This window comes from Macaca nemestrina, chromosome 12 (assembly GCF_043159975.1).
Source record: "Macaca nemestrina isolate mMacNem1 chromosome 12, mMacNem.hap1, whole genome shotgun sequence".
Lineage (NCBI taxonomy): Eukaryota > Metazoa > Chordata > Mammalia > Primates > Cercopithecidae > Macaca > Macaca nemestrina.
The window spans coordinates 47,243,620-47,267,866 of record NC_092136.1 but is presented as its reverse complement, the minus strand read 5'-3'; the positions used below and the strand labels follow the sequence as shown (position 1 = coordinate 47,267,866).

Here is a 24,247-nt window from a genome sequence, read left to right as displayed (position 1 = left end):
AAAAAAAAAGGAAGAGTGAATGAAGATATTTTCAGAAATAGACTGAGACAATTACTGTCAGACCCTCCCTAAAGGAAACACAAAAGTATATATCTCAGGCAAAAGAAAAGTGATCTCACATACAAGATCTGTGATGTAAGACAAAAAATGAAGGGCAGAGAAAATGGTAAATGTGAAGGCAAATCTAAATAAACATCAATTGTATAAAACTGTAGTCTTGGGGATTAAAAAAATTTTTAATACCGCATATAAATCTATGGGTGAGGGGGTATAGTGATGAATGAAGTAGTATTCTAAGTTTCCTTTGTCATTAGGGAAGCAGGAAGTGTGGTGATTAACTGAACTTTGATAAGTTAAAAATGTATGTTGTAATTTTTTTTCAAATTTTTGTTATGTTATGTTATGTTATGTTATGTTATGTTATGTTATGTTATGTTATGTTATTGAGACAAAGTCTCACACTGTCACCCAGGCTGTAGTGCAGTGGTGTGATCTCAGCTCACTGCACCCTCCGCCTCCCAGGTCCAAGTGATTCTCCTGCCTTAGCCTCTCAAGTAGCTGGAATTACAGGTGCCCACCACTGAGCCTGGCTAATTTTTTGTAGTTTTAGTAGAGATGGGGTTTCACCATGTTGGCCAGGCTGGTCTCTAACTCCTGACCTCAGTTGATCTGCCCACCTCAGCCTCCCAAAGTGCTGGGCTTATAGGAGTGAGCCACCATGCCCGGCCTCAAATTTTTAAATAATTTTTAAAGAGGTGAGGTCTAGGTCGGATGCGGTAGCTCATGCCTGTAATCCTTTGAAAGGCTAGGCAGGGAGATCACTTGAGGTCAGGAGTTTGAGACCAGCCTGGCCAACCTGGTGAAATCCCATCTCTACTAAAAATACAAAAATTAGCCAGGCGTGGTGATGCATGCCTATAATCCCAGCTACTCAGGAACCTGAGGCAGGAGAATCACTTTAACCTAGGAGATGGAGGATGCAGTGAGCTGACATCATGCTGTTACACTCCAGCCTGGGTGACAAGAGTGAAATTCCATCTCAAAACAAACAAAAAACACAAAGAGATGGGATCTTTCTGTGTTGCGCAGGCTGGTCTCAAACTCCTGGGCCCAACGATCCTCCTGCCTTACTCAGCTGGGATTATAGATGACGTGGTCTAACTTCCGTGACAACTAACAAAAGAACAGAAACTTTTAAATTCGTAAAGGGGTCTGGGCATAGTGGCTCATGCCTGTAATCTCAGCACTTTGGGAGGCCAACGCAGGTGAATCATTTGAGGTCAAGAGTTCAAGACCAGTCTGACCAACATGGTGAAACCCCGTCTGTACTAAAACTACAAAAATTAGCTGCATGTGGTGATGCATGCCCGTAATCCCAGCTACTCAGGAGGCTGAGGCAGGAGAATTACTTGAACGCGGGAGGTAGAGGTTGCATTGAGCCAAGATTGCTGACACTACACTCCAGCCTGAGCTATGGAGTGAGACTCTGATCCGAAAAAACAAAAAAATTAGTAAAGAGGAAGAAGTAATATTAGATAAACATACCGAACGAATTAAAAAGAAGATAGAAAATAAATGTAAGAGGAGGACAGCATATAAAACTAAAAGTTTAGCAAGGATGACAGACAAAGTTAGTAATCAGAAATTGAGGCCGGGCGCGGTGGCCCACGCCTGTAATCCCAGCACCCTGGGAGGCTGAGGTGGTGTATCACTTAAGGCCAGGAGTTCGAGACCAGCCTGGGCAACATGGCGAGACCCCGTCTCTACTAAAAATACAAAAATTAGCCGGGTGTAGTGGTGCACACCTGTAATCCCAGCCACTTGGTAGGCTGAGGTAGGAGAACTGCTTGAACTCGGGAGGTGGAAGTTGCAGTGAGCCGAGACTGTGGCAGTGCACTCCAGCCTGGGCGACAGAGCGAGACTCCATCTCAAAAAAAAAAAAAAAAAAAAAAAAATCCATTGTATTTCTGTATGTCAAAACCAGGCAAAAGAAATGTAAAGCTATTATTTACAATATCATCAAAATAGGAAATACCTGGGATAAGAGCTTTTGTGCAGAAAACATACCACCTCATTAGAAGATATTAAATGTCAGGCTGGGACCCATGTGGTACCTGTAATCCTAGCACTTTGGGAATCCGAGGCGGAGGCGGGAGTATTGCTTTAGTGGAGGAGTTTAAGACCAGTCTGGGAAACATGGTGAAACCCTGTCTTTACCAAAAATACAAAAATTAGCTGAGCATGGTGATGTATGCCTGAGTCCCAGCTACTCGAGATGCTGAGGTGGAAGGTTGGCTTGAGCCTGGGAGGTAGAAGTCACAGTGAACTGAGGTTGCACCATTGCACTCCAGCCTGGGTGACATGTCTCAAAAAAAAAAAAAAAATCAAAACCAAAAACAAACAAAAAAAGCCTCAAAGAATATATTATCTAAATAAATGAGGGGAGGCTGGGTACAGTAGCTCACGCCTGTAATCCCAGCACTTTGTGAGGCGGAGTCAAGCAGATCCCTTGAGGTCAAGAGTTCGAGACCTGCCTGGCCAACATGGTGAAACCCTGTCTCTGCTGAAAATACAAAAAATTAGCCGGGCATGGTGGCACACACCTGTAGTCCCAGCTACTCGACAGTAAAATAAATAAATGAAGGGATATTCCTTGTTCATAGAAGCCTCAATATTGTAAGCTATCCATTCTTCCCATATTGATTATATGCAATCCTAGTCAAAACCCCGCAGATTTCGTTATTATTGGACACTCCAAGCTGATTCAAGATTTATTATAAAGCACTTATGTGCAGAGACTTAATCAGGAGACAATATAAAAGATTGTTATGTAACACTGATAATTTTCTAGATAAATAGGAAATTTATGGACCTTTAAAATTGTTCTAATGGCAGTAGTTATCATTATGGAAAAAATAAACTGGTACCACACACACACACCCTACCTGATACCACACACAAAAATCAAATCCAGGTTGGTTAAAGACTAAAATGTGAAAAGCAAAACTTCAAAGTTTCTCTTTAGAAGATAACGTAGAATATTCTTATGACCTGAAAGTAGGGACTGATTTAAACACAAAGACACAAAAAGCATAATCAATAAAGAATACAAAGTTAAGAGTGTTCACAAAAATATGATGTAAAAGAGCAAAGAGACAAGCCATAAACTGAGAGAAGATATTTGCAGTGTTAACATCTAACAAAGTAATAGTGTTCAGAATAAAAATACTTGTATTAATATAATGTTTAAGAAAAATATGTACAGCTCAATAGAAAAATCAGAAAAGGCTTCAATAACTTACAAAAGAAGACACTCAAGTGGCTTATGAATACAGGGAACAAAACTCAATAACCAAGCACAGGAAAGTAAAAACCATATCATTATGCCATTACCCACCCACTAGATTGGTAAAAGTGTGATACTGTTTATGAGGATGTAGAACAGTAAGTGCTGTCATACACAGCGTGTAGGAGTATAGTAAAACCAATTAAAGAAACAAGTTTGGCCGGGTGCGGTGGTTCACACCTGTAATCCCAGCACTTTGGGCGGCCAAGGTGGGCGGATCACAAGGTCAGGAATTTGAGACCATCCTGACCAACCTAGTGAAACCCCGTCTGTACTAAAAATACAAAAATTAGCCAGGCGTGGTGGTGTGTGCCTGTAATCCCAGCTACTCAGGAGGCTGAGGCAGGAGAATTGCTTGAACCCAGGAGGTAGAGGTTGCAGTGAGCCTAGATCACAGCACTGCACTCCAGCCTGGGCAACAGAGCGAAACTCCATCTCAGACAAAAAAAAAGAAAAAAAAGAAAACCCGCAAGTTTGTCATTACCTGGTGAAGTTGAACATGAACATATCCCACAACCCGGAAATTACACTTTTAAGTATATTCCCAAGAAAACTTATGCACATGTGCACTAGGATACGTGCACAAGAATGTATTGTGGTTTACTTTGTAGTAGCCCCAAACTGTAAACAAGTCAATGAATCCCAGTACTAAGTTGTGTATATTATGCAGTGTAATATTGCACAGCAGTGAAAGTGAAGGAACTACAGGGACACACATTAACATGGATAAATATCAGATACATAATATTTAGTTAAGGGAATACATGCCTTATGATTCAAAAACAGGTAAAATTTACTATGTAATGCCGGGTGTGGTGGCTCATGCCTGTAATATAGCACTTTGGGAGGCCGAGGTGGGCGGATCACTTGAGGTCAGGAGTTCGCGACCAGGCTGGCCAACATGGCAAAGCCCTGTCTCTACTAAAAATACAAAAATTAGCTGGTTGTGGTGGCACGTGCCTGTAATCCCAGCTACTCAGGAGACTGAGGCAGGAGAATCGCTTAAACCTGGGAGGCGGAAGTTTCAGTGAGCTGAGATCATGGCACTGTACCTGGGTGATAGAGTCGTCTCAAAACAAAACAAAACAATTAATATGTAATTTAAACATGCATAGGTAGTAAAACTTTTTAAAAAGTGATGTTGTGATTTTTTTGCCAGCCACAAGAATGATTGATAGATATAATCTATTAGAGGCATGCAAGGGCTTCCAAGGTGTTGACAATGTTTTATAAATTTGGGGATTTTTTTGTATTTTTTTTTTTAACAGGGTCTTGCTGTGTTGCCCAGGCTGGAGTTCAGGGATGTGATCATAGCTCACCACAACCTCAAACTCTTGAATTCCTGGGTTCAAGCAGTCCTCCCACCTCTGTCTCCGGAGGACAAATGTGAACTAGGTGTTTACTGTGTGGTTTTGGCAGAGTTGTTTAATATTTTTAATTTTTTTCATTAAAAAATTACTATATTTTAGAGACTAGGTCTTGCCCTGTTACCCAGGCTGAAGTGCAGTGGCACGATCTCAGCTCACTGCAATCTCCGCCTCCCAGGTTCAAGTGATTCTTGTGCCTCAGCCTCCCCAGTAGCTGGGATTACAGGTGTGAGCCACCGTGCTTGGCCTTTTGTGTGGTTTTAACAGAGTTGTTTAATGTTTTATAAATTGAATGTATATTTCTTATATGTTCTATATGAAATATTTCACAATAGAACATTTTGAAAATACATTTTGTGAGGTCGAATGGGGAAGAGCAATGATGGAACATCGTTGATTATCCACAATTTTTTTTTTTTAATTTTTAGTTTAAGAGATGGCTGTTCATGGGCACAATCACAGTGCACTGCAGCCTCTAACTCCTGGGTTTAAGTGACCCTCTTGCTTTGGCTTCCTGTGTAGCTAGGACTACTATGCCCAGCTCCACAGATATTTTAAATTATCTCATATGTACAATGAGTCCAGGTGCCTGGAACATAGAAGGTGCTAAGATATTTATGGGCCAGGCATGATGGCTCACGCCTGTAATCCCAGCACTTTGGGAGCCTGAGGCACGTGGGTCACCTGAGGTCAGGAGTTCAAGACCAACCTGGCCAACATGGCAAAACACTGTTTCTACTAAAGGTACAAAAATTAGCTGGGCGTGGTGGCGGGTCCCTGTAATCCCAGATACTTAGGAGGCTGAGGCAGGAGAATCACTTGAACTGGGAAGGCGTAGGTTTCGGTGAGCCACGATCACACCATTCCACTCCAGCCTGGGCAACAGAGCAAGACTCCGTCTCAAAAAAAAAAAAAAAAGATATTTATATTTATGGAAAGAAGGGAGTAATGTGAAATCAGAACCTATTATTAATATTGTGCTTATGATTAAGTTAGAGGTTTAAATAAGACATAACCATGGGAAGATAACATATGCTCTTATAAGGACTTTTTGATAATTATAGGCAGTAAGTGCTATAAACAAATCTGTGAAGAAAGTGGTATTTATGAATATGATAAATAATGAATGATATGATGGCTTTATGTCTTATTTTTATGTCAGATTTTCCAGGTGCCCCGATCCTGTTAATGCCATCGTTTCCTTATCTGTTGTATATTTTTCTTTCAAAATATAACCTCATGTCATTTTTGAATGATATGATAAATGCTTGGGGATATCTAGCAGAGGAATTGGTATTTGAAGAAGTACTTGACTAATAATAATATTAATTGCTAACATTTATTGAACATTTAATACACCCTGTTGAGTACTTAATGTATATTAACTCACTGAGTTATCTTCTTAAGAACCATATTTTTTAAAAGGCTACTAGCGGCCAGGCGTGGTAGCTCATGCCTGTAATCCCAGCACTTTGGGAGCTGAGGCGGGTAGATCATGAGGTCAGGAGTACAAGACCAGCCTGGCCAAGATGGTGAAACCCCGTCTCTACTAAAAATACAAAAATTAGCCGGGTGTGGTGGTGGGCGCCTGTAATCCCAGCTACTTGGGAGGCTGAGGCAGGGAATTGCTTGAACTTGGGAGGCGGAGGTTGCAGTGAGCTGAGATCGTACCACTGCACTCCAGCCTGGGTGACAGAGCAAGATTACACCTCAGGAAAACAAAAACAAAAACAAGCAAACAAAAAAACGCTATTAGCTTGACCTTGTAGATGAGGAAGTGAGAGTTAGAGGGGTTGGCAAAGTAATTGTCCATGGTTACACAGCTAGTAAGTGGCAAAGTTGGGGAATACAGGCAGTTAGACCTCAGAGCTTTTGCTCCAGACCACTGTAGTTTATGGTCTCTTTGTGGTTATATTTACAAAGAAAAATAAAGAACAGGTAAAGAAATGATGGCATTAACAGCACCAGGGCACCTGGAAAATCTGATATAAAAATAAGACATAAAGCTAGTAAGATTATTTGGAGCCAGATTTTTTTTTTTTTTTGAGATGGAGTCTTGCTCTGTCACTCAGGCTGGAGTGCAGTGGCACAATCTCGGCTCACTGCAACCTCCACCTCCCGGGTTCAAGTGATTTTCCTGCTTTAGCCTCCTGAGTAACTGGGCTTACCACACGTGCCATCACACCCGGCTAATTTTTGTATGTTTAGTAGAGACAGGGTTTTACCATGTTGGCTAGGCTGGTTTTGAATTCTTGACCTCAAGTGATCCACCCATCTCGGCCTCCCAAAGTGCTGGGATTACAGGTGTGAGCCACTGTGCCTGGCCAGAAATGCCATCTTTCTAAATTTGCCTTTCTAGTTAAAATCTTTACTGGGGCAGGAAAACAGCAGTGTTCATATTTCATAAGTTATCTTCTCTTTTGGATTAGAAAGATACAAGAATCACCATAAATGAAGATGTAACGTTTTAAAAATTAAGTAGATTTCATTTTCTTTTCTTTTTTTCTTTTTTCTTTTTTTTTTTTTTTTTTTGAGACAGAGTCTCACTCTGTCACACAGGGTGGAGTGCAGTGGCACGATCTGGGCTCACTGCAACCTCCACCTCCTGGGTTCAAGCCATTCTCCTGCCTCAGCTGCCCTCCCCACCCCCAGCCGAGTAGGTGGGATTACAGGTGCCCACCACCATGCTAAGCTATTTTTTTTTTTCTTTGGAGACAGAGTCTTGCTCTGTGCAATCTTGCTCACTGTAACCTCTGCCTCCTGGGTTCAAGCAGTTCTCCTGCCTCAGCCTCCTGAATAGCTGGGATTATAGGTGCTGCACGCCACCATGCCTGGCTAATTTTTGTATTTTTAGTAGAGACATGTTGGTTAGGCTGGTCTTGCACTCCTGACCTCAAGTGATCCGCCCACCTCAGCTTCCCAAAGTGATAGAATTAACAGTTGTGAGCCACCACGCCCAGCTATTAGATTTCATTTTCTAAAAGAACGTGAAAAGTTGAAATGAGATAGATATAGAGGATATTTTAAGTAATTTTTTACATCCATATGGTAGATAACTTTCAGCTATATAGTGCTTTTTTAAAAAGTCCAGTATGAGGCCACATGTGGTGGCTCATGCCTATAATCACAGCACTTTGGGAGGCCGAGGTAGGTGGATCAGTTGAGGTCAGGAGTTCGAGACAAGCCTGGCCAACATGGTGAAACCCCATCTCTCCCCAAAAATACAAAATTTAGCTGTGTGTGATGGTGTGTGCCTGTAGTGCCAGTTACTCAGGAGGCTGATGTGGGAGAATCGAACCTGAGAGGCAGACGTTGCAGTGAGCTGAGATGGCACCACTGCACTCCAGTCTGGGCAACAGAGTGAGATCCTATCTCAGAAAAAAAAAAAAAAAAGTCCAGTATGAGTTAGTAAGTGCTACATAGTAGTGACATTGTATTCAACAGGTGAAACAACTGGTCATTTAGTACATAGTTTATTTTCTTGTGTGGGTCAAGAACTTGTGATTGAAACCCAGTCCCTTACAATATTAGAAGTAAATACATTCTCACTCTTAGACTCCTGAAACAGACACATAAATTCTCAGAGTTCTAAGTCTTCATTCATTTTGGTCTTTCTTTCTTTTTTTTTTTTTTTTTGAGACAGAGTCTTGCCAGGCTGGAGTGCAGTGGTGTGATCTTGGCTGACTGCAACCTCCGCCTCCCAGGTTCAAGCGATTCTCCTGCCTCAGCCTCCCAAGTAGCTGGGACTATAGGCATGTGCTGCCACGCCCAGCTAATTTTTGTATTTTTAGTAGAGACAGGATTTTACCATGTTGGCCAAGATGGTCTTGATCTCTTAACCTCGTAACCTGCCCACCTTGGCCTCTCAAAATTCTGGATTACAGGCGTGAGCCACCATGCCCGGCCTCATTTTGGTGTTTCTAAGAAGGCAGAGAGCTGACTTTCATTGCCTTGGGCCTTCATAACACATGGGAATTTGGGCAAAAGGGGGTGTTAGTTTCTATTGTTATAAAAATTTTTGAGGTAGCTATGTGAAAGTTGGCAAGTCATAGTGACAAGGCTTCCTTCAGATTATACAGGTTAGAAAAGTCCATTCATCTCCAAAATGCCAGACATAAAGGTACATGGATACTTTAATATAGTACAAAGAATATACAATAGAGTTTTAAGGAGTTAAGGCACAGTGGTTATGGTAATCTTGATCCAAATATAGTATTTTGTTTCCTTTTTAGATTACAGTGTATCTGCAAACTCCAGAATAGTTATTGTCACAGCAGGTGCAAGGCAGCAGGAGGGAGAAACTCGCCTTGACCTGGTCCAACGTAATGTGACTATCATGAAATCAATAATTCCTGCCATAGTCCATTATAGTCCTGATTGTAAAATTCTTGTTGTTTCAAATCCAGGTGAGTCTTCTCTCTTACCTTCTATTGCATAAGGATGATCTTTCCATACCATTCCCTTAAAATAATCAACTTCATTGAGGTAACATTTATGTACAATAAATTGCACTCATTTAAAGTATATAATGCAATGAGTTTTGATAAAAGTAATCACTCAGGAAACTGCCACCATGATCAGGATACAAACCATTTCAGTTACCTCTGAAAGTTTTCTTGTGCCTCTTTGCAGTTCATCTCTCATTCTGCCCTGGCCCCAATTTCTGGAATTTTATATGAATGGAATCATGCTGAATGTAATTTTTTCTACCTGACTTCTTTAACCCAGCATAATTATTTTGGGATTCATCCATATTATTCAGTGTATCATATTCCTTTTTTAGTGCCAAAGTATTCTTTTGTTTATACATTTTTCTTTTTCTTTTTTTTTTTTTTTTGAGATGGAGTCTCACTCTGTCCCCCAGGTAGGAGTGCAGTGGTGTAATCTTGGCTCAGTGTAACCTCTGCCTCCCAGGCTCAATTGATCCTCCCACCTCAGGCTCCGCAGTAGCTGGGACCACAGGCATGTCCCACCACACCCAGCTAATTTTTGTATTTTTGGTAGAAGTGGGGTTTCACCATTTTGTCCAGGCTGGTCTGGAACTCCTAAGCTCAGGCAGTCCACTCGCCTTGGCCTCCCAAAGTGCTGGGATTACAGATGTGAGCCACTGCACCCAGCCATTATTTATACATTTAAATTGCTATTTTATTCATGTGTTTTTTGTTTATTCATCTGTTGAAACATATTGAGGTTATTTCCAGTTTTGGACTATTATGAATGAAACTAATATCATAATTTGTGTGTAAGTATTTGTGTGGTCATATGTCTTTATTTCTCTTGGGTAAATAACTGGGAGTAACATAGGTAGGTTATATGGTAGGTATATGTTTAACTCTATCAGATATTACCAAACCGGTTGGGCATTGTGGCTCATGCCTGTAATCTTAGCACTTTGGGAGGCTGAAGCAGAAGGATCGCTTGAACCTAGGAGTTTGAGACCAGTGTGGGCAACATGTACAACCTTGTCTGTACATAAAATAAAGTAAAAAAGCTGGGTATGAAGATTGCGTAAGCCTGAGAGGTCTAGGCTGCAGTGAGCTGTGGTTGTGCCACTGCACTCCAGCCTGAGTGGCAGAGTGAGACCTTGTCTCAAACAAACAAACAAACACAAACAGAAACAAACAACCAAAAAAGAAAAAAAACAAAGTTTTAAATTTTAGCCAATCCAGGCCAGGCATGGTGGCTCACACCTGTAATACCAGCAATACTTTGGGAGCCTAAGGCAGGTGGATTACCTGAGGTCAGGAGTTCAAGACTAGCCTGGCCAACATAGTGAAACCCCATCTCTACTAAAAATACAAAAATTAGCCGGGCATGGTGGCAGCCACCTTTAATCTCAGCTACTTGGGAAGCTGAGGCAGGAGAATCACTGGAACCCTGGAGGTGGAGGTTGCAGTGAGCCGAGATCATGCCAGTGCACTCCAGCCTGGGTGACGAGAGCCAGACTCTGTCTCTAAATAAATAAATAAATGAATAAGGTAGGTGCGGTGGCTTACGCCTATAATCCCAGCACTTTGGGAGGCTGAGATGGTGGATCACTTGAGGTCGGGAGTTTGAGACCAGCCTGACCAACATATAGAAACCCCATCTCTATTAAAAATACAAACTTAGCCAGGTGTGTGGTGATGCATGCCTGTAATTCCAGCTACTCAAGAGGCTGAGGCAGGAAAATCACTTGAACCTGGGAGGTGGAAGTTGTGGTGAGTCGAGATGGTACCATTGCACTCCGGCCTGGGCAACAAGAGTGAAACTCTGTCTCAAAAAATAAAAATAAAAATAAATAAATAAAATAAAATAAATTTTAGCCAATCCAGTATCATTGTGTGTGTTTGTGTGTGTGTGTGTGTTTGGTTTGTTTTGTTTTGTTTTTTGTTTTTGAGATGGAGTCTTTCTGTGTCTCCCAGGCTGGAGTGCAGTGGCATGACCTTGGCTCACCGCAACCTCCCTGTTGCAGGTTCAAGTGATTGTCCTGTTCAGCCTCCCATTTTGCTGGGACTTCAGGTGCACACCACCACGCCTGGCTAGTTTTTGTATTTGTAGTTTTAGTAAAGACGAGGTTACACCATGTTGGCCAGGCTGGTCTCAAACTTCTGACCTCAGGTGATCTGCCTGTCTTGATCTCCCAAAGTGCTGGGATTACAGGCATGAGCCACTGTGCCCAGCTAGGGTTTTCAAGGTAAATGATCGTATCGTCAGCAAACAGGGATAGTTTGACTTCCACTTTACCAATTTGGATGTCCTTTATTTCTTTCTCTTGTCTGATTGCTCTGGCTAGGACTTCCAGTAGTATGTTGAAGAAGAGTGGTGAGAGTGGGCATCCTTGTCTTGTTCCTGTTCTCAGAGGGAATGTTTTCAACTTTTCCCCCATTCAGTATTATATTGGCTGTGGGTTTGCTATATATGGCTTTTTTTTTTTTTTTTTTTTTTTTTTTTTGAGATGGAGTCTGGTGCGATCTTGGCTCACTGCAACCTCTACCTCCTGGGTTCAAGCAATTCTCCTGTCTCAGCCTCCCAAGTAGCTGGACCACAAGTGCACATCACCACACTCAGCTATTTTTTGTATTTTTAGTAGAGACAGAGTTTCACCATATTGGCCTGGCTGGTCTTGAACTCCTGACCTCAGGTGATCCACCCGCCTCGGCCTCCCAAAGTGCTGGAATTACAGGTGCGAGCCACCATGCCCGGCCCATAGATGGCTTTTATTCCATTAAGGTATGTCCCTTGTATGCTGATTTTGCTGAGGGTTTTAATCATGAAGGGATGCTGGTGAATGGTTTTTCTGCATCTATTGAGATGATCATGTGATTTTTGTTTTTAATTCTGCTTATGTAGTATATCACGTTTATTGACTTGTGTATGTTGAACCATCCCTGCATCCCTGGTAGGAAACCCACTTGATCATGGTGGATTATCTTTTTGACGTGTTGTTGGATTCGGTTAGCTAGTATTTTGTTTTTTTTTTGTTTTGTTTTGTTTTTTTTGACGCGGAGTCTTGCTCTGTGCCCCAGGCTGGAGTGCAGTGGCGCGATCTCGGCTCACTGCAAGCTCCGCTCCCCCCGGGTTCACTCCATTCTCCTGCCTCAGCCTCCCGAGTAGCTGGGACTACAGGCGCCCGCCACCTCGCCCGGCTAATTTTCTTGTATTTTTAGTAGAGACGGGGTTTCACCGTGTTAGCCAGGATGGTCTCGATCTCCTGACCTCATGATCCGCCCGTCTCGGCCTCCCAAAGTGCTGGGATTACAGGCTTGAGCCACCGCGCCCGGCCTAGTATTTTGTTAAGGATTTTAACATCTATGTTCATGAAGGATATCGGTCTGTGGTTTTCTTTTTTGATGGTGTCCCTCCTGGTTTTGGTATTAGGGTGATACTGGTGATAGAATGAATTAGGGAAGGTTCCTTCTTTCTCTGTCTTGTGGAATAGTGTCAAAAGGATTGGTACCAATTCTTCTTTGAGTGTCTGGTAGAATTCTGCTGTGAATCTATCTGGTCCTGGACTTCTTTTTGTTGGTAATTTTTAATTACCATTTCATTCTTGCTGCTTGTTATTGTTCTATTCAGGGTATCTAATTATTCCTGATTTAAGCCAGGAAGGTTGTATATTTCCAGGAATTTATCCATCTCTTCTAGGTTTTCTAGTTTATGTGCGCAAAGGTGTACATAGTAGCCTTGAACGATCAGTGGTGTCAGCTGTAATATCTCCTGTTTCATTTCTTAATGAGGTTATTTGGATTTGCTCTTCTTTTTTTTTGAAACGGAGTTTTGCTCTTTCACCCAGGCTGGAGTGTAAGGGCGCAATTTCGGCTCAGTGCAACCTGTGCCTCCCAGATTCAAGTGATTCTCCCACCTCAGCCTCCCGAGTAGCTGGGATTACAGGTGTCTGCCACCATGCCCAGCTAATTTTTTTATTTTCAGTAGAGATGGGGTTTCATCACGTTGGCCAAGCTCGTCTGGAACTCCTGACCTCAGGTGATCCACCCGTCTTGCCTCCCAAAGTGCTGGGATTACAGGTGTGAGCCACTGCACCCGGCCTGCTCTCTTCTTTTCTTGGTTAATCTTGCTAATAGTCTATCAATTTTATTTATCTTTTCAAAGAACCAGCTTTTTGTTTCATTTATCTTTTGTATTTTTTTGTTTCAATTTCATTTAGTTCTGCTCTGATCTTGGTTATTTCCTTTCTTCTGCTGGGTTTGGGTTTGGTTTGTTCTTGTTTCTCTAGTTCCTTGAGGTGTGACCTTAGATTGTCTGTTTATGGTCTTTCAGACTTTTTGATGTAGGCATTTAGGGCTATACACTTTCCTCTTAGCATCACCTTAGCTGTATCCCAGTGGTTTTGATAGGTTGTATCATTACTGTCATTCAGTTAGAAGAATTTTTAATTTCTATCTTGATTTCATTTTTGACCCAATGCTTATCCAGTAGCAGGTTATTTAATTTCCATGTATTTGCGTGGTTTGGAAGGTTCCTTTTGGAGTTGATTTCCAGTTTTATTCCACTGTGGTCTGAGAGTGCTTGATATAATTTCAATTTTCTTAAATTTATTGAGGCTTGTTTTATGGCCTATCATATGGTCTATCTTGGAGAAAGTTCCATGTGCTGTTGAATAGAATGTGTATTCTGTGGTTGTTGGATGAAATGTGCTGTATATATCTGTTAAATCCATTTGTTCTAGGGTATAGTTTAAATCCACTGTTTCTTTGTTGACTTTCTGTCTTGATGACCTGTCTATTGCTGTCAGAGGAGTATTGAAGTCCCCCACTATTATTGTGTTGCTGTCTATCTTGTTTCTTAGGTTTATTAGTAAATGTTTTATAAATTTGGGAGCTCCAGTGTTAGGTGCATATATGTTTAGGACTGTGATATTTTCCTGTTGGAAGAGCCCTTGACCATTATATAATGTCCCTCTTTGTCTCTTTTAACCACTGTTGTTTTAAAGTTTGTTTCGTCTAATACAAGAATCGCTACCCCAGCTCGCTTTTGGTGTCCATTTGCATGAAATGCCTTTTTCCACCCCTTTAAGTTTATGTGAGTCCTTGTATGTTAGGTGAGTCTCCTGAAGACAGGAGATAGTTGGTTGGTTAGTTCTTATCCATTCTGCAGTTCTGTATCTTTTAAGTGGAGTATTTAGGCCATTTACATTCAGTGTTAGTATTGAAATGCGAGATACCATTGTATTCATCGTGCTTTTCATTGCCTGTGTACTTTGGGTTTTTGTTTGTTTGTTTTTGCATTTTAACTTGTGTTTTTGTTTTATAGGTCCTGTGTGATTTATGCTTTAAGGAAGTTCTGGGCCGGGCCTAGTGGTTTATGCCTGTAATCCCAGCATCTTGGGAGGCCATGGTGGGTGGATCACCTGAGGTCAGGAGTTCAAGACCAGCCTGCCCAACATAGTGAAACCCTGTCTCTACTAAAAACGCAAAAATTAGCTGGGCTTGGTGGTAGGCACCTGTAGTTCCAGCTACTCAGTAGGCTGAGGCAGGAGAATTGTTTGAACCTGGGAGGCAGAGGTTGCCGCGAGCTGAGATCATGCCACTGCACTCCAGCCTGGGCGACAGAGTGAGACTCATCTCAAAAAAAGGAAAGAAATAAATTAAAAAAAAAAAAAAAAAGAGGTTCTGTTTTGATGTGTTTCCAGGATTTGTTTCAAGATTTAGAGCTCCATTTAGCAGTTCTTATAGTGGTGGCTTGGTAGTGGCAAATTCTCTCAGCATTTGTTTGTCTGAAAATGACTGTATCTTTCCTTCATATATGATTCTTAGTTTCACTGGATACAACATTCTTGGCTGATCATTGTTTTGTTTGAGGAGGCTGAAGATAGGGCCCCAATCCCTTCTAGGTTGTAGGGTTTCTGCTGAGAAATCTGCTGTTAATTTGATAGGTTTTCCTTTATAGGTTACCTGGTACTTCTGTCTCACAGCTCTTAAGATTCTTTCCAAGGCCGGGCGCGGTGGCTCAAGCCTGTAATCCCAGCACTTTGGGAGGCCGAGACGGGTGGATCACGAGGTCAGGAGATTGAGACCATCCTGGCTAACACGGTGAAACCCCGTCTCTACTAAAAAATACAAAAAACTAGCCGGGCGAGGTGGCAGGCGCCTGTAGTCCCAGCTACTCGGGAGGCTGAGGCAGGAGAATGGCGTGAACCCGGGAGGCGGAGCTTGCAGTGAGCTGAGATCCGGCCACTGCACTCCAGCCTGGGCGGCAGAGCGAGACTCCGTCTCAAAAAAAAAAAAAAAAAAAAAAAAAAAAGATTCTTTCCTTTGTCTTAACTTTGGGTAACCTAATGACAGTGTGCTAAGCAAAGATCTTTTTGTGATGAATTTCCCAGGTGTTCTTTGTGCTTCTTGTATTTGCATGTCTAGGTCTCTAGCAAGGCCGGGGAGGTTTTCCTTGATTATCTCCCCAAATACCAAATATGTTTTCTAAGCTTTTAGAATTGTCTTCTTCCTCAGGAACACTGATTATTCTTAGGTTTGGTTGTTTATCGTAATCCCAGACGTCTTGGAGGCTTTGTTCATACCTTCTTATTCTTTTTCTTTGTCTTTGTTGGATTGGGTTAATTTGAAGACCTTGTATTCGAGCTCTGAATTTCTTTCTTCTACTTGTTCAATTCTATTGCTGAGACGTTCCAGAGCATTTCACAAATCTAAAAGTGTGTCCAAAGTTTCCTGAATTTTTGATTGTTTTTTCTTTAAGCTACTTATTTAGGTGACTATTTCTCCCTTCACTTCTTGTATCATTTTTTGGATTTCCTTGCATTGGGCTTCACCTTTCTCTGGTCCCTCCCTGATGAGCTTAATAGCTAACCTCCTGAATTATTTTTCAGGTAAACCAGGGATTTCTTCTTGGTTTGGATCCATTTCTATTGAACTAGTGTGATTTTTGGGGGGGTGTTGACGAATCTTATTTTGTTACATTACCAAAGTTGCTTTTCTGGTTCCTTCTTAGCCTCACAAGTAGCTGGGAATGTGAGTGTGTGCCACCATGTCTGGCTAATTTTTGTATTTTTTGGTAGAGACTGTTTCACCATGTTGGCCAGGCTGGTTTCAAAGTCTTGGCCTCAGGTGATCCACCCACCTAAGCCTCCTAAAGTGCCGCGATTACAGGCATGAGCCCCCACACCTGGCCAGTGATTTGCTTCACTTTGTAGTAAATCTGTATTTGACTCTAAAACAATTCATCTATCTGTTCAGGAAAAAAATTTTTTTTAAGTTACACTGAATCTTTTTCTAACATGAAATTTTTCTTCTTAGTGGATATTTTGACATATATAGTCTGGAAGATAAGTGGCTTGCCTATAACTCGTGTAATTGGAAGTGGTTGTAATTTAGACTCTGCCCGTTTCCGTTACTTAATTGGAGAAAAGTTGGGTGTCCACTCCACAAGCTGCCATGGTTGGATTATTGGAGAACATGGTGATTCTAGCGGTAAGTATAAATCTATTATTATTATGTGACTACCCTTCTTATCTCTAATAATGCTTATTTCCTTTAAAGTTTTTTTTCCTGATATTAATATAGTTGTATAAGTTTCATTTTGTTGGTACTTTCCTGGTGTAACTTTTACTGTTCCTTTACTTTCAATCTTTTGCATCATTGATTTAGCTATCTTTCATAAAATAGTCCACAAAACATATAGCTGTTTTAAAGTCAATATGAGTGTTTCTCTTATCTGTAATACATTTTTATTTATTGTGTTTTTTTAAAACAGCTTTATTAAGACATAATTCATGATATGGTTTGGATCTGTGTCCCTGCCCAAATCTCATGTTGAATTGTAATCTCCAGTGTGGGAGCTGGGGCCTGGTGGGAGGTGGTTGGATCATGGAGGCAGGTTCTCATGGTTTAACACCATCCGACTTGGTACTGTTTTCACAATAGTGAGTTCTCGTGAGGTCTGGTCATTTAAAAGTGTGTGGCACCACCCCCCTCTCTCCCTCCTTCTCCTGCTGTAGCCATATAAGACACTCCTGCTTCCCCTTCACCTTCTTCCGTGATTGAAAGTTTCCTGAGACCTCCCAGGAAGCCAAGCAGATGCCAGCATTGTGCTTCCTGTACAGCTTGCAGAATTGTGAGCCAGTTAAATCTCTTTTCTTTGTAAGTTGCCCAGTCTTAGGTATTTCTTTTTTTTTTTTTTTTTTTGGAGACGGAGTCTCGCTCTGTCGCCCAGGCTGGAGTGCAGTGGCCGGATCTCAGCTCACTGCAAGCTCCGCCTCCCGGGTCTACGCCATTCTCCTGCCTCAGCCTCCCGAGTAGGTGGGACTACAGGCGCCCGCCAACTCGTCCGGCTAGTTTTTTGTATTTTTTAGTAGAGACGGGGTTTCACCGTGTTAGCCAGGATGGTCTCATCTCCTGACCTCGTGATCCGCCCGTCTCGGCCTCCCAAAGTGCTGGGATTACAGGCTTGAGCCACCGCGCCCGGCCTAGGTATTTCTTTATAGCAATGTGAGAATGGACTAATACAATTCACATACCATAAAATTCAACCAGCAAAATATAGAATTCTTGAGTTTCTGATATATTCACAGGGTGAATCAGAAATATAGCATCACCACAATCTAAATACAGAATATTTTCATCAGCCCAAAATGAAATCCACATTCTTTCCACTACCCTAGCCCCAGGCAACCACTAATCTACTTTCTCACTCTGTATATTTATTTATTCCAGAGTTTTCATGTAAATGAAATAATATGTGACTTTAACTCTTGAGGCCACACCAACCTCTCTTTTTAAACACTTAGTCTCTGCTACATGGTTAGAACTTTATACTTTTTACAGTGTTCCTTAATTGTGTCATGTGTGTAAATCTTCTTTTCATCATGGCAATAAAACAATTGAGAATAAAGACCATTTGTTCAAACATTCATTCATTTATTCAAAACATTTAAAGTGCTCTTTTCTTTGTAATCTAAGACCCATAATGTAACAAATACTTTGATTTGATTTGGACAAATATTTCTTCAACCAGAGCCTTACTTTGACCCTGTTGGCTTGTGGTATTGTCCTAACACAGTTATTTTTCCTGAAGGTCATTAAAACTAATTTTCTCTGGTATATTTTAATTTCTCACATTTAATATTCTCTAACTTTATTTTTAGAAAACAGTATATTCTGATTAGTATTAATTTGAACATATTTAGTATTCTGTTTAGCATGATTTTTCTGTTTCCTTTCTCTTTTTCTGCTTTCTATTGGATCTACTTTCTTTAATTTCCTCTAATACTTTGGATTATACACTTACCTTGTAAATGGTTATCTGTAAATTTTTAACATTAATACTTGATCTCAGATGATAAATTTATTTACTGTCCTTTGGGATATACAAAGATCTGGTTTTTTTTTTTTTGTTTTTTTTCTTTTTGAGACAGAGTTTTGCTCTTGTTGCGCAGGCTGGAGTGCAATGACGCGATCTCAGCTCACCGCAACCTTCGCCTCCTGGGTTCAAGCAATTCTCCTGCCTCAGCCTCCTGAGCAGCTGGGATTACAAGCATGTGCCACCACACCCAGCTAATTTTGTATTTTTGGTAGAGACAGGGTTTCTACCAAACATGGAATTCAAACTCCTGATGCAAACCTGACCATGTTGGTCAGGCTGGTCTCGAACTCCTGACCTCAGGTGATCCACCCGCCACAGCTTCCCAAAGTGCTGGGATTACAGGCATGAGCCACTGCGCCGGGTCCCGATAATACAAAGATCTTAGAATGCTTTTAGTTTGATCATCCTCTTTTTTATGATGTTGACACCATCCTCTTTCTGTCATACATGTAATTATTAATTCCTTTTCTGTACCCATACTGTTCTTATATCCCTCAAACTAGTTATAATTATTATTAATAGTTAATACTTGTTTTGATTCAAGTACAGGTTTGCCAGTTGTGTTGCTTATCTTTATTTTCTCCATCTAACTTCTTCACCTGGGTTCAATTTACTTCTTCCTGAACTCTATCCTATTGGTGTGGTTTATATGACTGTTTTAGTCTCACCTTATTCTGGAATGACAGGTTAGTTGGATGTGAGACTCTAGATTGACAGTTATTCCTCCCTGGCTCTTTTTTACTATTGAGAAGTATGGTATTAATTTGGTATTCTTTTCCCTCTAATTGTTTATATTTTATCAGTTCTTTTCTTTGTTTATACTGCATTTGGCATATTGCTTAAAAATATGTATGTTGCTTAAAAATGCCTCCTATACCACACAATTATAAATAAATTCTACTACATATTTTCTAACAACTTTATAATTTTATTTCTTACATTTCCCTCTTTTATGCATTTGAAACCTATTTTTATGTATGGTGTAAGGTGGTGTTTTAGGCCTTTTTTGTGTTGCGGTAAAGAAATACCTGGCCAGGGCCTGGTGCGGTGGCTCACGCCTGTAATCCCAGCACTTTGGGAGGCTGAGGTGGGCGGATCACAAAGTCAGGAGATGGAGACCATCCTGGCTAACACGGTGAAACCCCATCTCTACTAAAAATACAAAAAGTTAGCCGGGCATGGTGGCGGGTGCCTGTAGTCCCAGCTACTCAGGAGGCTGAGGCTGGAGAGAATGGCGTGAACCTGGGAGATGGAGCTTGCAGTGAGCCGAGATCGTGCCACTGCATTCTATCCTGGGCGACAGAGTGAGACTCTGTCTCAAAAAAAAAAAAAAAAAAAAAAAAGAAAAGAAAGAAAAAGAAATACCTGACAAGGAGTCGTGGCTCATGCCTGTAATCCCAGCACTTTTGGAGGCCAAGGCATGTGGATCACTTGAGGCCAGGAGGTTAAGACCAGCCTGGCCAACATAGCATAACCCCATCTCTACTAAAAATACAAAAAAAAATCTGGGTGTGGTGACACACACCTGTAATCCCACCTGCTTCGGAGGCTGAAACAGAAGAATCCCTTGAATCTGGGAGGTGGAGGTTGCAGTGAGCCAAGATCAAACCACTACGCTGCAGCCTGGATGAAAAAGACAAAAAAAAAAAAAAAAAAAAGAAAAAAGAAATACCTGAGGCTGAGTAATTTGTAAAGAAAAGAGGTTTAATTTAGCTTGTGCTTCTGCAGGTTGTACAGGCAGGCTCCAAGGTATGCTCTTGATGAGGGCCTCAGGAAGCTTGCAATCATGGCAGAAAGCAAAGGAGGAGTAGATGTGTCATATGGTGAGGGTGGAAACGAGAGAGAGAGAGGAGGTGCCATACGCTTTTAAACAACCAGATCTCACATGAACTCAGAGTGAAAACTCACTCATCAATGGGGGATGATGCTAAGCTATTCATGAGGGATCAGCGCCCATGATCAGACACTTCCCACCTCCAACGCTAGGGGTTACATTTCAACATGACATTTGGAGGGGACAAACATCTGAACCATATCAAGTGGCAAACCTAACTTAAAAAGATAACATGGAATTCAAACTCCTGATGCAATATTGGGAAGAAGAGTTTATTTTAACATTTGTATTTTTTAGTGCCCTTATGGAGTGGGGTGAATGTTGCTGGTGTTGCTCTGAAGACTCTGGACCCTAAATTAGGAACAGATTCAGATAAGGAACACTGGAAAAATATCCATAAACAAGTTATTCAAAGGTAATAGTTCCTATTAAGTTTCTTAATGCCTTAAGAATACGTATCACAGACAAAAATCAAATAGTTGATCTTTGCCTTTTGTGAGATAAATAACTCCAGTCTTCTGAAAATCACTAAATTCAGGCTTATACATAGCTTTCTTTTTGGGGGCATTTGTCAAAAAGAAAAAGTACTTATTATTTCACAACTCATATATTTGAGAGTAATAAAAGCATAGTGATTATGACAATGGACTTTGGAGCCAGGTTGTCCAGGTTTGAAACCTTCATCATTTATTAGTGATATGATATTGGGAAATTACTTAAAATATCAGAAGTTGTTTACTCATCTTCAAAATGGGGATAATTATAGAACCTACTTTACAGGGCTACTATAGAGAGTAAATAAGTTAGTACTATTTTATGTAAAATGCTAGAACCAGCCAAGAACTTATTAAATGTTCATCATTTGACTAGATGAAACATTAAGCTAATGCAGATGATCAGAAATCAATATGATTTTCTTATAAGTGAAGCATCTGACTCCATATGTATTAGCCTTAACAGCACACAGGATTATTCTTCATGCTTTAGTCAAGAGTCAAGTTACATATTAATAGAAGTTATAGAACTTAAAAATTGGCTGGGTGGGGGGTGGCTCACACCTGTAATTCCAGCACTTTGGGAGGCCAAGGAGGGTGGATCACCTGAGGTCAGGAGTTCGAGACCAGCCTGACCAACATGGTAAAACCCTGTATCTAAAAATACAAAAATTAACTGGGTGTGTTGATGGGTGCCTGTAATCCCAGGTACTTGGGAGGCTGAGGCAGGAGAATCGCTGGAACCCAGGAGGCAGAGGTTGCAGTGAGCCAAGACAGCGCCATTGTGCTCCAGCCTGGGTGACAAGAGTGAAACTCCATCTCAAAAAAAAGAAGTTAAAAATCACTTTTGGATGTTCACAGCTTGGAATATTGAACTTAACAAAAACCACAAGTCTACTATATGTATGCTTATGATAAAACCCTACAAAAATGTGTAAGAGACCGGGCGCGGTGACTCATGCCTATAATCCCAACAATTTGGGAGGCCAAGGTGGGTAGATCACCTGAGGTCAGGAGTTCGAGACCAGCCTGGCCAACATGGTGAAACCCGTCTCTACTAAAAAAAAAATAATAATAATAACAAAAATTAGCCAGGTGTGGTGGTGTGTGCCTGTAATCCCAGCTACTTGGGAGGCTGAGCCATGAGAATTGCTTGAACCCAGGAGGCGGAGGTTGCAGTGAGCCAAGATTGTGCCACTGCACTCCAGCCTGGGCAATAGAGCAAGACTCTGTCTCAGAAAAAAAAAAATAAATAAATAAAACAAAATAATAGGCTGGGTGCAGTGGCTCATGCCTGTAATCCCAGTATTTTGGAAGACGGAGGTGGGCCAATCATGAGGTCAGGAGATCAAGACCATCCTGGCCAACATGTTAAAACTCTGTCCCTACTAAAATACAAAAAAAAAAAAAAAAAATTAGCCGGCTCTGGTGGTGTGCACCTGTAATCCCAGCTACTCAGGAGGCTGAGGCAGGAGAATCGCTTGAACCCGGGTGGCAGTGGTTGCAGTGAGCTGAGATCTCACAGCTGCACTCCAGGCTGGTGACAGAGCAAGACTCTGTCTCAAAGAAAACAAACAAACAAACAAATAAAATAAAAAATAAAACAAAAATGTGTAAGAATTAGGGCAGAGACTAAAAAGTCACATAATATAACAAAAAAGTGATCATGGGTGAGTTTTTATTCTCTTAAATGCCTTTTAGTTTTAAAAGTTTATATTATTTTATTTTTGGTTATAAAAAGTAACATGGCAATGTGTATGAGTACAGAGCTTCAGTTTGGGAAGATGAAAACATTTGAGAGAGGATAGTGGTAATGACTGCACAGCAGCGTTAATGTACTTAATGCCACTAAACTGTATACTTAAAAAATTGTTAAGATGATAAATTTTACCACAGTTAAAAAAGCAGTTAAGGCTGGGTGCAGTGGCTGACATCTGTAATCCCAACACTTTGGGAGGCTGAGGTAGGAGGATTGTTTGAGGCCAGGAGTTTCAGATCAGCTGGGGCAACAGAGTGAGATCATGTCTCCACAAAAAATTTTTAAAAATTAGCCAGGCATGGTATATGCCTGTAGTCCCAGCTACTGGGGTACCTGAGGCAGGAAGATCACTTGAGCCCAGGAGTTTTAGGCTTAATTCAAACTAGCAGAGGTATGATCACACCACTGCACACTAGCCTGGACAGCAGAGAAAGATCCTGTCTCTCTAAAAAAAAATTAAAATTAAAAAATTAAAAAATTAACTAGGTGTGGTGTTGCATACCTGTAGTCTTAGCTACCTGGGAGGTTGAGATGGGAGGATTACTTGAGCCCAGGAATGCCAGGTTGCAATGAACAATGATAGTCCACTGCATTTCAATGTGGGCAACAGAGTGAAACCTTGTCTCTTAAATAAAACAAAAACAAAAAACCAAACAACAACAATATTAAAAGTATATAGCCACTAATTGTTGTCTGAAATTCAGACTGTCCAACTCACAGGACATAATAGGTTTTCACCTAGCATTAAGTTTATCTAGCATGGTGAAAGGATACCAGGAAGAAAACACAGTATAGCATATCAGTATCTTCTTTAGAAGGTATTTCAATGTGGCCAGGTGTGTTGGCTCATGCCTGTAATCCCAGCACTTTGGGAGGCTGAGGTGTGTAGATCACTTCATAAGGTCAGAAGTTTGAGACCAGCCTGGCACAACATGGTGAAACCCTGTCTCTACTGAAAATACAAATTTTAGCTGGGCTTGGTGGCAGGCGCCTGTAATCCCAGCTATTCGGGAGGCTGAGGCATCACTTGAACCCGGGAGGTGGAGGTTGCTGTGGGCTGAGATCACACCGCTGCACTCCAGCCTGGGTGACAGAGGGAGACTCCGTCTAAAAACAAAACAAAACAACAGTATTGCAATGCTTAGGTGTAGCTTCTAGGCCCTGTCACTGCATGGGGTACACTCAATTATAAAGGAGGAAGCTGACATGGGGGCAGACTTCCCCAAGACAGGAAAGTGGCTGCCTTTGGTTCTCAATGTTTTTTGTTTGTTTGTTTGTTTGTTTGTTTTTAACTGCAAAAGAAGGAAATTCTCAACAGTTCTTATGTGCACTTCTTGTCACATAGCCCTCAGGGTCTGCATACTTGATCCCAGCCCTGCTAGTCCTGATACAATGCACAAATCAATGGTTTCATAAAATCCAGTGCTGACAACCTAGTTCTGTTATAGTTAATAGTCCACATTTTTCATAACTAATTTTTATGTCTAGAAAACTGTGTTGCCTGAACTCAAACTCAAGGTTATCTTCCCAGTTACTTCTGGCTTTTTTGAAAGGGCTCATATCCCTTTACCCTTGGTACCTTTCCATGACCTCAGATTATTATCTTTGTATCATATATTCTTCAGAGTTCATTTG

The 24,247-nt window shown here is 41.2% G+C and overlaps 1 protein-coding gene across 4 annotated transcripts in view; it reads left to right on the top strand.

Moving 5' to 3' along the window:
• Nucleotides 1-24,247, top strand: part of LOC105486981 (L-lactate dehydrogenase C chain) — a 48,756-nt gene that overhangs the window by 9,561 nt on the left and 14,948 nt on the right. For all 4 annotated transcript variants that reach the window (XM_011750208.2, XM_011750207.2, XM_011750209.3 and 1 more), the window contains exons 4-6: nucleotides 8,946-9,119; nucleotides 16,461-16,634; nucleotides 20,657-20,774. In XM_011750208.2, the coding sequence (XP_011748510.1) occupies nucleotides 8,946-9,119; nucleotides 16,461-16,634; nucleotides 20,657-20,774 (466 nt within the window). The remainder of the gene's footprint in view (nucleotides 1-8,945; nucleotides 9,120-16,460; nucleotides 16,635-20,656; nucleotides 20,775-24,247) is intronic.